Genomic DNA, 15,453 nt, shown 5'->3' with positions numbered 1-15,453 from the left:
TTGTGGTGTGGGCCCACCTCCAGTGCCAGTAGCATGCACGCGTTGGTCTTGTATTTTCTTTTTCAATTTGGACCTAATATCATCAAATCTTTTCCGACAATGATACTTGTCCCTGACACTATTCCCACAGGCATTGACACCAATGACTATTGTGTCCCACATTTCTTTTTTGCTTGCTGCACTTGTCCGCCCTTGAAAAACATATAAAAGATATGAGGTAAATTAATAATAATATAAGCACCAGTTTCCTACACTGCTAGCTGTTCCAAGAGATAGCAAACATGCTGTTTTATGTGTAATATGTGCAGCACATGAGCATTCACTACTAAACCTATACATGTAAGCAAGGTTGCATTCATATTGTATGCAGTTCTGGCAAATTGACCGCCTGTGTTTATTTGTCCTTGTAAGGCATGATAAAAAGCTGTGTTTCCACACTAATGAACATAGAAAGATATTGTGTACCCATATTTGCATATGAACAAAACTCAGATGACCTAGGATCACATGTATTTGAATAATAAATGTAAAGTTACACTTACCTACTAAATGTCCATAGAGACTGTCATAGTGCTCCAGAATGCCAGTGACAAGAGCCCTATTTTCCTGGTCATTGAAGCGAGGATTACGTGGCTTCTCCACACGTTTTTTCCGAGCAGGTTTAGGGTCAGAGCTTGGCTGGTGCTGACTGGACTCTCCTTCTTCCAATGGAAGAGCCTCCAAAAGCTGGCCACCAGCAAGCACGCCACCACCAGACACCCCATCAGCAACTGCGCCACCAGCAGCACTCCCAGCACCAGCACTCCCACTCCTAGCACCAGCACTCACACTCCTAGCACCAGCACTCACACTCCTAGCACCAGCACTCACACTCCTAGCACCAGCACTCCCAGCACCAGCACTCCCACTCACAGCAACAGCACTCCCACTCACAGCAACAGCACTCCCACTCACAGCAACAGCACTCCCACTCCCAACAACAGCACTCCCACTCCCAACAACAGCACTCCCACTCCCAGCAACACCACTCGCAGCACCAGCACTCCCACTCCCAACAACAGCACTCCCACTCCCAGCAACACCACTCGGTGCACCAGCAACATCACTCCCCTGAACAGAACGTTCACTCCGACGCGTACTCCCACGAGTAGCACTCCCACTCCCACCAGCATCACTCTTCCCACGCTTTGCGGGCATACTTCCAGCACTCACAAAAAACAGACAAGAAATGTACAGGCAATCACACGACCCACTTCCACATATAAAACAAGACAAAGATGTAAACAAAACAACAAAGGACAAAGCTCACCCAATACACAACAAGTCTCTCAGTCAATATGCAAATCTTCAATCGTCCAGCTCTGTGCGTCTCTCTCTCTCTCTCACTCCCAACAACACAGAGAATGATTAGCAGTACACGTTGCCTTTAAATATGGCGCGCAATCAAAAACATGCTTGTTTCGCCTGATTCAGCAAGATTTGTGATTGTGTAACCTAACAGCACCCCGCCACGCACGCCGATACACCTGTGTGTGTTCGGCTCATCATCGTGAGAGTGGGCGGATTTGTTTTCTGGTTGATTTTGAATGTATTCGGCACTTACTGCATACGGAGAGGGAAAAACGCCAATAACATGACTAATCGATAAGCTTGCCGATTTCACATAATCGTCGCTTACTGCATGAGGCCCAATGTGCAGTACCAGAGTTTCATGGCTCAAGTTGGCGCAAAACTGGAAGCCTCTGAGGAGAAGAATTGCCACTTCAACACAGAACTACGTTCTTTGAGAGAGATCTTCGAAGGGTTAAATAGCAGTTTTGAAATGGTAACCCAGGAGTGCAAGAATCTCTATGTCCAAGTCAGTGAAGGAGATCAGAAACTCCATGAATTAGGAGAGGAGAAGAAACAGTTGGCCCAGGAAAAGTTAGACATGCAGACAGCACTGCAGAATGCAGAGAGAATGCTGCAAGAAGAACGTGTCTCCCTGGAGCGGCGCACACAAACAGAAAATATGCTGCAGAGTCAGCTGCAAGAACTGCGTGCACATCTGCAGGACACGAAGGAGAAATGGGTGAATGCTGAAGAAAAGCAGCGAGTTCTGCAGGAAGAAAGTTTCCAGACTGCCTACAAGATAAAGATGCTGGAAGAGTATTTGAGTACCCAGTGTGTCCCCAAAGAACAGCATGAGGAGCTGAAGGTCACACTGAGCATATCCAGAGCCTCGCTGGAGGAGGAGCTTAGAGCCCAGGTAACCCTATATGAGAGGGAACACAAGGCGGTCCAGAGACTGAAACAAGAGTTGGAGGAGCAGAGACACTGCTCCATCTCTAACAGTCAGTACACCCAAAGAGAAAGAGACCTGGAAAAGGCAGGCAGCTGAGACCTTGACAAAGGAATTGTCAGAGCTCCAAGACGTAATGAGGGATGCATGGAAGCAAGCTCAAAATGATCACAGTAAAGAGATGAAAGCCCTGAGTGGAAAATTGCAAAATGCACTCAACCAGGGGTCTCTCGCTGAGGAGTGGAAATTGCAGCAACGCCTAAAGATGGAAGAGCTAAAGCTAACAGCTGAACACACATCTCAGCAACTCACAGCGCTGCAGGCGCAGATCACTGAGCTCAAGACACAGCTTGCCAAAAAGGAGGAGAGAGAGAAGGTGTCCGTCTGTCAAGTGGCTGGCCTGACACAGCGCTATGAGGTCAAAATGGCCGATGCCTGCAAATTATTGGACCACACAGCCCGTGATAAGGTCTGGCTGCAGCTGGAGCTGGACAATGCCCGGGAGGAGTACCGGCAGCTGCAGATCAGAAATGAAGAAGATTTAAGCTTTACTCTGAGTCAGCTGGGAGATATGGAGTCGCGACTCAACTCCAAAGAAGCCAAACTGACAACTGCATTGAGTGTGAAAAGAAATGCAGAAGGACAGCTTGAAGAGCTGAAAAATCAAATAGCTGGTCTTAATGAGATTTTAGGTGATACCACGAAACGTCAGTCACAAAAGGAGACCATGGAGCGTGAATTCTATGTTCCCACTTACCCATGTGAAAAGTCTGCACCCGTCCTTGATGCCCACATTCCTGATGTCCATGCCTCTGCAATGGAGTTGAATGTATCCATTGGGAAGTTCCAGATTCCAAAACTAAAAGAGATATATTGGTCACAAAAAGAGACCACGAAGAGTGAACTCTGTGTCCCCACTGACTCATGTAGAAATGCTGCACCCGTCTTTGATGCCCACGTTTTTGATGTCTCTGCCCCTGCATTTGGGTTGAACGCACCCATTCGGAGGTTCCTTTCAGCACCCAATGTACCTGTGGAGTACCCTCTGCCCGCTGACAAACCACCAGAGGTGGGTCACCTTGAGTCCACTTTTCATCAAGGCCTCTGGGAAGAGCCTGGAGGATCGTCCGGAGAACGCTCTCAAGAGGGGTGAGTAATGTCAGGGTCGCATAGACCTCCTGCCTAGCCATAGCTTCCTTGTCCACTGGGTGTGCTGCTGCCTTCTGTTGGCTCTGGGTTCCTCTGTCTGTCTTCTTGTTGCTCCTGTCTCTGTCCTTTATAGCTTGCTTCCTGTCTGTTGTTTTTGCCTTTGCTTGAAGTCAGATTCCTGATGCACATGCTTCTGATATCCTGATCTGTTTTCTGTACCTGTACCATAGAAGTCTGTTCACAGTAAAAGCCCTTGCTGGTAATCTGGCTTGTCCCTGTTTGTTCCTGTTCTCAGTCCCTGCCCTCAGTCCCTGTCCTGCCCCGCCTGTCCTGTTCCAATCTCCTCGTTGCCGACCTCTGCTTGTTACCTGACTTCGCTACCTGCCGCCTGCCTCGGACCCCTGCTTGTTACCTGACTTCGCTACCTGCCGCCTGCCTCGGACCCCTGCTTGTGACCCCTACTACGCTCGTGCTGTTCCGGCCACCGAGATCCTACCCACCACAGGAGTCTCCCGTGACAGTATCCCAACCTTTTTAATTTGGAAGTACCCTTGAAGTATTTTGAAAAATCTCGGGGAACCCCTATCTGGCTGACACATAATAGGTTCGATTGGGGTAAATCACAAAATTTCACACCTCACGAGACACCTCTATTTCTCACCCTCTACCCATGTATTTATCTTCCCATCCGTCTCACTCAGTCACTCTCCCCCCCTCACGCCTCACATGTATTTATCCCCTGCGTCTCACTCTTACTCTCTTTTCCTCACTCCCTCCCTCCTGCCCCCTCTCACTTGCTTACTCTCACTCCTACCTTCCGTCAACTACCCCACTCTCACTCAATCCACCCTACAAAATACATACCAAAAAACTCCCCCCCCAGGGGGGGGGGCTGTGGTCCATAGGGGGAACCCCTGAGACTGCTTCAAGGAGCCCCAGGGTTCCACGGAACCCTGGTTGGGAATCACTGGTCTAGAGAGTGTCACGTTATAGGCACTCCCATCCAGAAACACTGCCTACATGTATCCCAGGTAGAAACGTACCATGGGAACAAAACAGTCTGGGGAAAATGTAACCACGGAAAGAAGGCAGTGGGGAAGAAATCCAGCAAAAGGACACAATAAAGAATACAATAACAATAAACTTAAATAGACTCAAAAGGACAAAAAAAATTAAATGATAAAGCATCAAATTTAAAAATGGATAAGATGTGGAGAGAATAAAATTATTTAAATGAAATTAACTGTAACACCAAATAATATAATCATGTAATAATAAATATATAATAAATGTAAATTCAACTTCCAAGGCAAAGAACAATTTGAATCTTGATAAGAGAATATACAGTTAGGTCCGGAAATAATTGGACACTGATACAAGTTTTATTATTTCGGCTGTGTACGAAAATAAATTCAAGTTACAGTTAAATAATGAATATGGGCTTAAAGTGCAGTATATCAGCTTTAATTTGAGGGTGTTCACATCCAAATTGGAGGAAGGGTTTAGGAATGACATCTCTTTAATATGTAGGCCCCTCTTTTTCAAGGGAACAAAAGTAATTGGACAATTGATTCAAAAGCTGTTTCATGGACAGGTGTGGGCTATTCCTTCGTTATTTCATCATCAATTAAGCAGGTAAAAGGTCTGGAGTTGATTCCAGGTGTGGCATTCACATTTGGAAGCTGTTGCTGTGAACCCACAACATGCGGTCAAAGGAGCTCTCAATGCAAGTGAAAAAGGGCATCATTAGGCTGCAAAAAAACAAAAAAAAACCATCAGAGAGATAGCAGGAACATTAGGAGCGGCCAAATTACCAGTTTGGTACATTCTGAGAAAAAAAAAAAAGAACGCACTGGCGAGCTCTGCAACACAAAAAGGCCAGAATGTCCACGGAAGACAACAGTGGTGGATGATCGTAGGATCCTTTCCATGGTAAAGAAAAACCCCTTCACAACATCCAGCCAAGTGAAGAACACTCTCCAGGAGCTAGGCATATCATTATTCAAGTCTACCATAAAGAGAAGACTTCACGAGATCAAATACAGAGGGTTCACCACAAGGTGCAAACCATTCATAAGTCTCAAGAATAGAAAGGCCAGATTTAGACTTTGCCAAAAAATATCTCAAAAAGCCAGCCCAGTTCTGGAACAGCATTCTTTGGACAGATGAAACTAAGATCAACCTGTACAAGAATGATGGGAAGAAAAAAGTATGGAGAAGGCTTGGAATTGCTCATGATCCAAAGCATACCACATCATCTGTAAAACACGGTGGGGGCAGTGAGATGGCATGGGCATGCATGGCTTACAATGGCACTGGGTCAGTAGTGTTTATTGATGATGTGACTGAAGACAGAAGCAGCCGGATGAATTCTGAAGTGTATAGGGATATATTGTCTGCTCAGATTCAGCCAAATTCAGCGAAGTTGATTGGACGGCGCTTCATTTTACAGATGGACAATGACCCAAAACATACTGCGAAAGCAACCCAAGAGTTTTTTAAGGCAAAGAAGTGGAATATTCTGCAATGGCCAAGTCAATCACCTGATCTCAACCCCGATCGAGCATGCATTTCACTTGCTGAAGACAAAACTTAAGGCAGAAAGACCCACGAACAAACAACAACTGAAGACAGCTGCAGTAAAGGCCTGGCAAAGCATCCCAAAGGAGGAAACCCAGCGTTTGGTGATGTCTATGCGTTCCAGACTTCAAGCAGTCATTGCCTGGAAAGGATTCTCGACAAAGTATTAAAAATGAACATTTTATTTATGATTGTGTTAATTTGTCCAATTACATTTGAGCCCCTAAAATAAGGGGACTGTGTATGAAAATGGTTGCAAATCCTAAACGTTTCATACAATATTTTTGCTCAACCCCTTGAATTAAAGCTGAAAGTCTGCACTTCTATTGCATCTCGGTTGTTTCATTTTAAAATCCATTGTGGTGGCGTACAGAGCCAAAATTATGAAAATGGTATCAGTGTCCAATTATTTCTGGACCTAACTGTACATAATGAATAAGATGTAAATAAATAAACCACACTGAGAAAATTGCCACAGTAAGGATACAATACTACTCATCAAATGTGACTAGAGAGAGAGACATATGTTTCTCAATGATAGAAACAAATGTATATGAAACACACACAGAATTATATAACCTGAGAATGGGCAAAGGAATAATATAGCTTAGAGAAAATGTTTTAGGTCCCATTCTGTATTAATCCCAAAAGGGGATAGAGTATTAAGTGAGTGGATCCAAAACATCTCACGCTGATTAAGCTGTTTAATTCTATCACCCCCTCGTGCAGTGACAGGTATAGATTCAATCCCCTTGTGTAGGAACAGGTATAGATTGAATCCCCTCGTGTAGGAACAGGTATAGATTCAATCCCCTCGTGTAGGACCAGGTATAGATTCAATCCCCTCGTGTAGGAACAGGCATAGATTCAATCCCCTCGTGGAGGTACAGGTATAAATTCAATCCCCTTGTGTAGGGACAGGTATAAATTCAATCCACTCGTGTAGGGACAGGTATAGATTCAATCCCCTCGTGTAGTGACAGGTATAGATTCAATCGCTGAAAAATGAAAGGTGGACAAGTTTCCCAATGTACAATGTGTAAAATGTTTGGAAACTGGGAGCATCTGATCTAGTTTTTAATAGAACGAATGTGCTCCATAATTCTGACCTTCACTGGTCTGATTGTCCGCCCAACGAATCCTCGACCACAACCGCAGGTTAAGTAATAAATCACAAAATTACAATGAATAAAAACTGGAATTGTGTGTTTTCTTACTGTGTACAATATCAATAGATTTTATAGGATTGGCATAGCAACAAATACAACATTTACCATATTTGAAGAAAAAAAACGTGTATTAAATTTGATTCATGGACACGGTCTGACCTGGAGATAAAAAAAACTAGGCGAAAGATAGTTTGCCAAGGATTTAGCCTTTCTAAATGCAATTTTGGGTCCTGGTTCAATTGACTCTTTAAGGTCTTCCTCCAAGGTGAGCACTTCCCAATGTTTCTGGATGATTGAGCGGATTTGATCTATGCCGTGTAACAGCGGATTGGACCCTTCTGGAGTGCCCTGGTCTCTCCTTGATTTAAACCCCCTGCCTAGAACCAGTCAAACCATAAGACCGTAACTCAGCATGAGTACAGAGTTTGGCATTCATGTAAGCCTCCTCTGTAACCCCTGTTCTGCAGTCCCTGGCAGAAAATCTGTTTGCTAATTCGGTGGCCTGTTGATCAAAAGAATCCTCGTTAGAGCAAAGCCACCGTAGGCGGAGGAATTGCCCCTTGGGTATACCACGGACGAGTGACCTGGGGTGATTGCTATCCGCTTTCCGAAAGGCATTTCTGGAATTTTGTGTCCTATAAATGTCAGTCTGTATTTCTCCAGTAACGTCAATAAATAAAGTGATATCTAAATAATTAATGTGATTAATATGGGGTTCATAAGTAAAGTTAAGATTCAACATATTGGAATTAAGTGGATTAATGAAAGTGTCCAGTGAATGTGAATCCCCTTCCCAAATCATAATCAGGTCATCAATAGAACGCTTGTAAAAAATAATATGATACCGAAAAGGATTAGAATCCCCAAAAATAAATGTGGATCCCCAGTATAAGGTTAAAAATTATATATGTCAGTTTTGTTCCCATCAGGGACTGAAAAGGTTAAAGCAATGTGTGTCAGCTTCATTCTACTCAGGGCCTTAAATAGTTACATATTTTAGTCTCCGTTAAGTTTTAGATCAGCTGGCTCAACATGTCATCGACACAAGAAGCACGACACCAAAGCCTTATATGACCCCATTAAATAGCAGTTGCTCAGCAGTAAAATATTTAAGTAAAGGCATTTTTAAAGGTTACATGTAAATTTAGATGTGTGATCTATATGTGGAAACTCAATTTGTAACAGATGTAATGAACTTTTTAGATTGTAAGCTCTTCGGTCAGGGTTTTCCTTTCCTATTGTCTGATTTCTGCTGCACTTATTGTATTATTATAATTCCCTGTACTGTATTATTTGTGAAGCGCTGAGTCCACTTTTGGCGCTTTATAAATAAAGACATACAATACAATGTTTTTTTTTGTCCTTGCCTTATATATAAAAGACTGCCCTGTCCACATATTAAATCAGTTGTGAGACCTCAGCATCCCTGTGTTACTGCTTTCTCGCACTCTGGGCTCGTAACTATCATATCTGAGACCAAAAGAATATAGCAGGTGCCGTGATGAAAGCTCCCCGTGTCGAGTAAGGTTACCTGCCCTAGGTACCAGATAGATTGGACCTAACACCCAGAGACCAATAAAAAAGATTAGCATACGACGGGGCAAAGGAGGTACCCATATCCGTACCCCGTGTCTGCAAGTAAAACTGTGCATCAAATAAAAAATAATTGTGGTAGAAGCCGCAAGGTAAACGGCTAAGTTAAAAACTGAAAAAAACTGAAGTCTATAACTCCGGTTCTGTGCGGAATAGAGAGCTGGGATTTGGCCACCATGTAATCCTCGTTCCGGCATGACTGCATGGCAAATACCGACCCTCTCTGAGCAATAGGACGGATTCAGGTTAATTGTTTAGTTTGGGTTTCTGCCATTGACATCAATGGCAGAGAAATGCAAGTTCTGTAAATGTTCATTTAAAGTGTATTTCTGTAACTCCGGTTCGGAGGGTCCCAGCGAGCTGGAAATTGGCCACCATGTAGAATCCTCTCCAGCATGAGGATCTGGCAATTTGTAGCCCGCTCTGCCTAGCCGAACGGATTATTTTAATATAAATATAATTGTGGAAATGTACTGTATTTGGTGTCTGGCATAAAAGCCCGGGAAGGATACTGGCTCTGCAGTATGTTAATGTTCAGGGGGCAACTGTAGGTCTACAACAGGCCCCCTGGTCAAAGGCTCCCCCACCCTGATTGTATATGCTGGGGCGGAGTAGAGCAGGACCTGAGTTGTTCTGTAGGTGTAATAAATCACACCTTCAGACAAAGGTTTTCCTGCCCAAAGCAGACTAGGGGACGTCGGTCTGTTGGGAAGAGGGCTAGGGAAATGAGCCCCAGATTAGAATAATGCCAACCCCTGGGGGCAGGTATTCCCTTGCTTCCCACGTGAGGTGGCAAAGGGTAATTGGGTAGAGGGAATTGATAACCAATACCTGGCACCCAATGCTATGGTATAGGGCTTAAGTCCTATATAACTGATTGTAAACTCTATGCCCATTGTCTTCGATCATGTCTTCGTTTTTTATCCTGTGTTGATGAATGAATTGCTAATCCAGATTACTTCATTGCTCCATCTAACGTAAGTGTCCATAGTCTCTATGTAATTTGTATAATCTTGTGTGTTCACCTTTTTCAAGGAATAAACAAAATTTATCATATCTTAGCCGTATGCGATTCAACCCAGTGATATTTTTATTTGTGTGTATTATTATAACCCTGGACAAGCTACCGTCACATAGGGATAGAGCCCAAACCACATATAAATGATTGTAAGCTCTATGCCCAGTGTTCTTCGTGATTCTACCTGAATGATACCTGATACCTGATGCCTGATGAACTGCTAACCTGAATCCTGGTTATTTCATTGTCCCTTCCCTAAGTGTATATATTCCATTTGCTATTTGTCCAACATTGTGTGTCCACCTGTCTTTTAAGGAATAAAATCTCTTTATTATATCACAGTCGTATTCAATTCAACCCAGTTTATTTGGTGTATATTATAACCCTGTGGCTACCGTGACAACACTAATCTCAGTGGGTTTGCAAATAAATGTGGAGGTTTAAAATGGCCACCCAGCCAAAGTAAAGTACAGACTCTGAGTAAAGTCTGTCCTACTGTGTATGACTACCAGTTCTGCATACAGCATACACAGGGAAAAGTGTGAAAAGTATTGATGCAATAGCACCCCCAGAGGTCAGGGTGAAGAATACACCTGAAAGTGCAAAAATGGAGGAAAAAATGTGTTTAATGCGTCATGTGTCTGACCACACAAAGTGGTGTCCTTTCAGGAATAAGCGTCTCAGTACCCAGTGTGTCCCCACAGAGCAGTATGAGAGGGAGCACGAGAAGGTCCAGAAACTGAAGAATGAGCTAGAGGAGCAGAGATGCTGCTCCATCCCCAACAGTCAGGAAGACCAGGACAAAGAAACCTGGGAAAGACAAGCTGATGGGACCCTAGCAACGGGATTTGTAGAGGCCCTAAACGTAATGAAGGCAGAGTTCCTAAACGTAATGAGGGATGCATTCATGCACACAGAGCCAGCGCCAGGAAGGGATGGAGGCTCTGAGAGCAGAATTGTGAGATGTACGCAAGGAAAAGGATTCTCTCACAAGTGGACTAAACGTATTGAAAAGGGAGAAAAGTATTCAAATTATTCAGAAGCACCGCAAAGCTCTTATCCAAGGAAGAAGGGAAAGAGAAAATTATCGGCGTATACATGCCACAATTGTTGTCCTACAGGCTGCCTGCAGAGGGATGAAAACTCATCAGTTTAATCATCTAGTTCTCCCTCACCTGCCATTCTAATTAAGGAACAGGTATTTATGGCAGCTAGGTTTGCTGCTTCATTTTCTCTCCTAGAGCCTGGAGGCTGGGGGCACGCTGCTACGCTGTATGCAGTACGGGGAGGACGCCCCCATCATGACTTTCACTGTCCGGAAGAATTACCTGGACTCTTGGGACGCTGTCCCCCATCTATCAGTTAAGCTATGTCTAAAGACTGTGGCTATTATTGCGTAACTAATGACCCTAAATTAGAGGGTATTGTTAAGCTGGGGAACCAGGTTAGTTAGGGAAGGGTCCCTTGAATTTGTTTTCCCAAATGCGTTATATCGCATCTATTGATGGTCAGACGCCCATAACTCTGCATTTCCAACCTTTATACGTATTTGACAGCAGTATTGCACATCTAACTTTGCTGCATGTGGCTTGTCCCAGAACACACAGCAGGCCTGGGGACTTCCTGTGACAGGCAATGAACCATGAATATTCACTAAATGTGACCATGCGCCTTGTAACAAGATAACACCCCTTTATGCAGAGAAAGGGGAAAAGGTACTAACCAGAGACAGGAAATGGAACAGTTTCACTCTTTATTGGGGTCAGATGTTCCTCAGTGTTCGGTTCTTCCTTCTCTGACTTAATCTCTAAACTCTCCGGTACAATCACTGGGAAACCTGGCAATAAGAAAAGGGAAACCCATCATGTAAAGCTGGGAGTGGGGGCGCTTCTTGTGATATCGTATACAGAAATACTCTATACTGATTCCTATGGGGGAGGGGTGAAGTGATTGATTTTACTTTATTAACCCTTTGAGTGCTGAAGAAGTTTTTACCCCCGAGTGAAAACATTTGAGCTACTGTACCAATGTTCAAACCTCAATAACAATAATATTCCCAATATAACCTTAGACAATTTTTTTTTTTATTATTAGAAATGTATTACTAGCCGGGGGGACTTCCGGTGACGTCACCCGGTATGGACGGGTAGAAGAAGCATTAAAAAACGCAAAAACCCTTATTCTTCCCCAAAATTGCCGGGTAACATTTACACTCCCAGATAGCTAAATAGTTGGGCGATGTCAAAAACAAAAAAAAGGAGCAATCAAGGAGTTGCCAGATACTTTTCTCCGCCGCAACGGACCAAAGACAGCACGATGGAGCTACAAGATGGCGGCGGACCGCATGGTGCCACGGCGCAACCAGAGAAAAAAACCCAGACAAGAGATCGCCCCCCAGCAAGCCCTGATCAACCCATCACCAGGGCATACCTAGAAGAATTGCTAGCAGGCATATCAACTACGCTCCAATCCTCCTTTCAAACTGAGCTCAGAACCGCAGTGAGCGACATAAGGAGGGAGATTTCAGGGCTGACAGAGAAAACAGCTACCCTGGAGAAAAAATTCACTGAGTCCCAACAAAGACAGAGTGAAGCTGACGAGGAGATAGGCCGTCTAGGAGAGGAGATCACCCTCCTTAAAGAAAGTATGGAAGAGCAAGAAAATCGTGACCGGCGCCAAAACATCCGCGTCCGGAACGTGCCGGAGTCGGTCACACAAGATCAACTCCGACCATACCTCATGGAGCTATTTAATTCGGTATGCGGGGAGCTGGAGGAGAAAGAGCTCGAAATGGATAGGGCTCATCGTGCCCTTGGACCTAAATTAGATGACCCGAGGCGACGAAGGGATATCATAATAAAGATGCATAAATATACATCAAAAGAAAAAATAATCGCGGCCTGCCGGGACATGGGTGAAATAACTTTTCAGAATGAAACCCTCCAAGTCTATAACGACTTGTCAAAAGCAACGAGAGACCGCAGACGTGAATTAAAACCCCTAACTAATCTACTCCGCGAGAAAGGAATCCAATACAGCCTTTCAGGCTTACAATGGGAAATTCCTGTTCATGAAGTACCCTGTGGACATGGCCCCCTTCGCAAAAGCGCTAGGTCTAACCCCACCGCAAGCGTGGCTAGCGACCAACTCAGCCGCTGAAGATACACCAGGAGACCCTCCCCGAACATCGGAGAGGATTGCGGCCCAGCACCCAAAAGAAAAATAACACTCGCGGCACTCAGATGGATCCCCCCGGACAAGACCCGGGGGGGGAGAGTGCCCCAGTTTGCCTTGTCGGTCCGGAGCCACACTGGAGAGCGGGCTGCGGACCCGCCTGGTAAACCGGCGCCAGTCATCACTCCCAATGTGAGGTCGCGAGGCGCCTGCTCCCGCGGTGACTCCGGAGGGACCTGGAGGGGGGGGGCGCCTCTACTCACCTGTAAATACATCCCATCGGACCGGAACCATTCCAAGAAGTGAGCCGCCAACTTCCATGGTGAGCTGACACAGAACACCGCCCTTCACGTCGGATCGCGAGCCGTCTACTCCCGCGATGACTCCGGAGAGGATCTCGTCCGCCGCCAATAAGACCGGGAAACCGACCGACCCAACTCAGAGCAACAGGATCGCTGTCCTTCTAATGCCGGAGCATATGGGGAATTTGGATCCCAGTTTTGCTCCCACCAGCCTCAATCTCCAGCTTTTCGGTCCCGCTTTAAGCGTGACCTCCCTCTCCCCCCCCTTGTGTCGGCTTTTCCCGGTCCCATAGAGCAGAGCTCCGGATTCGGCGAGGGGGGGGGTCGCTGTCGGCATCCAGCCCTTCCACCAACGAGCCACGGATCCCGGTACCGTAGAGGACTCCCCAATCTGCGAGACCAGGGGCGATTAGGGCGCCGGGAAGACGGACCACCCAGACTGAGCCCAAAAAACTTAAATCTATAAGTTAATAGTGATGTTCTGGAGGCCGTGAGTAGATTAATATAATACAACTGCTATATCTCACTTAATACCTTGCTTCCCCCTCCCCCCCCCTTTTTTTATCCTCCCCCCCTCCCTGCAACCTAGACACGCAATTCCTTCCCCCCCTTCCCTACCCCTCCCCCCCCCTTTTCCCCTTCCCCCCCATCCCCCTCCCTCACGCATACCCCCATACCCCACCCCCCACACACACTTCCTTCCTCCCCCCCCCTCCGACCCTACCTCGCATTCCCCCACCTCCCACGGGTTAGGACCGGAGCGCAAGGAATTGACATGGAAGCGCCCTCTGATCCTGAACTGTACAAAAGCCCAGAGGGGTGAGAGTGCTTGAGATAGGACTGGGACTCCCTCTTAAAGTTGTATTTAATGTATCTAGTCCCAAAACTGTTTACAACATATTTGCTGCGCAGAGGTGGATAAGAGCTGTGATATAAAAAATGTGAAATGTTTGAATTGCACCTGGGCCCCCCCTCCTTCCTCCCTCCCCTCTCTCCCCCCCCACAAACGCCCCCCCCCTTTTCCCACAACTGTCCCCCCCTCCCTTCCCCCTCCCTTCCCTTCCCTCTCCCTCCCTTCCCTTCCCTCTCCCTCCCTCCCCATCCCCCCCTCCCCACTTCCCCCCACCCTTGTTAGCAAACCTACCAAGTACTTCGCCTAAATGCAAAGATAATTGAAGGAGAAAAACAATAAAGGAAAACAAACATGCAAAAGAAAGTCGAACTTATCTTGCACGGTCACAGAACTGTTTAAAAAATATTTTCTGCGCAGAGTTGCATAATAGTTGTGACACACAAAAAATGTGAAGTGAAATGTTTGAAATGTTTGAACTGCACCTGGACCCCCCCTCCCCACCATCCCCCCCCATCCCCCCCTACCCTTCCCCCCCCATCCCCCCCTACCCCTCCCCCCCATCCCCCCCTACCCCTCCCCCTTCCCCCCCCTCCCCATCCCCTCCTCCCCTTACTAGATCATGGCCTCTCAAGTGGGAAAGAGAAGGCCTTATGGTATTATCCAAAAAGGAACCCAAATGGCTAACCAAACCACAATTAAATTAACCTCACTCAACGTAAAAGGCCTCCAAAATAATCGAAAAAGGAGATTAGCACTCCAAGATATGAAAAGATCTGGGGGAGACATCATATTCCTACAGGAGACCCACTTCACATCACAAGACCCCCCAAATGTATTCAAAAAAGTGTTCCCAATGTGTTTTTGCGCATCGTTTACTAGTAAGAAGAGAGGTGTTGCTGTCCTGATTAGACAGGGCACCCCATTTAACCATATCAAAACAACTGCGGACCCAGAGGGTAGATTTCTGGTGGTATATGGCTCCCTAGCGGGCTCAGCAATCGCTCTGATCAATGTATATGCCCCGAACGAGAACCAAGCAGAATTTTTAAAGAATGTCCTCGAGGGCATAGACCCGGGATATCTGTCATCGATGATAGTGGGAGGAGACCTAAACATGGTCCTTAACCCTACCGAGGACAGATCAACCACAATGGGTCCCCCCCGTACAACCCCCTCCCAGATCATAGGGAAAAGGTTTAGGGGAATCTTGAGCGAGTTCTCATTGGTGGACATATGGATGGCCCAACATCAGGGCCAGAGAGACTATACCTTTTTCTCAGCACCTCACCAGACCTACTCTCGAATAGACCACTTTCTGGCCACAAAAAATGTGG

The 15,453-nt window shown here is 45.9% G+C and overlaps 1 protein-coding gene across 2 annotated transcripts in view; it reads right to left on the bottom strand.

Annotated features, from left to right (window-relative positions):
* Positions 1–15,453, bottom strand: part of LOC142488427 (uncharacterized) — a 1,092,840-nt gene that overhangs the window by 18,194 nt on the left and 1,059,193 nt on the right. For both annotated transcript variants that reach the window (XM_075588928.1, XM_075588929.1), the window contains one exon: positions 11,514–11,627. In XM_075588928.1, the coding sequence (XP_075445043.1) occupies positions 11,514–11,627 (114 nt within the window). The remainder of the gene's footprint in view (positions 1–11,513; positions 11,628–15,453) is intronic.

This window comes from Ascaphus truei, chromosome 2 (genome assembly GCF_040206685.1).
Source record: "Ascaphus truei isolate aAscTru1 chromosome 2, aAscTru1.hap1, whole genome shotgun sequence".
NCBI classification, from domain to species: Eukaryota; Metazoa; Chordata; class Amphibia; order Anura; family Ascaphidae; genus Ascaphus; species Ascaphus truei.
Note: the sequence above shows the minus strand (reverse complement) of the source record. Positions and strands in the feature narration are given on the sequence as shown.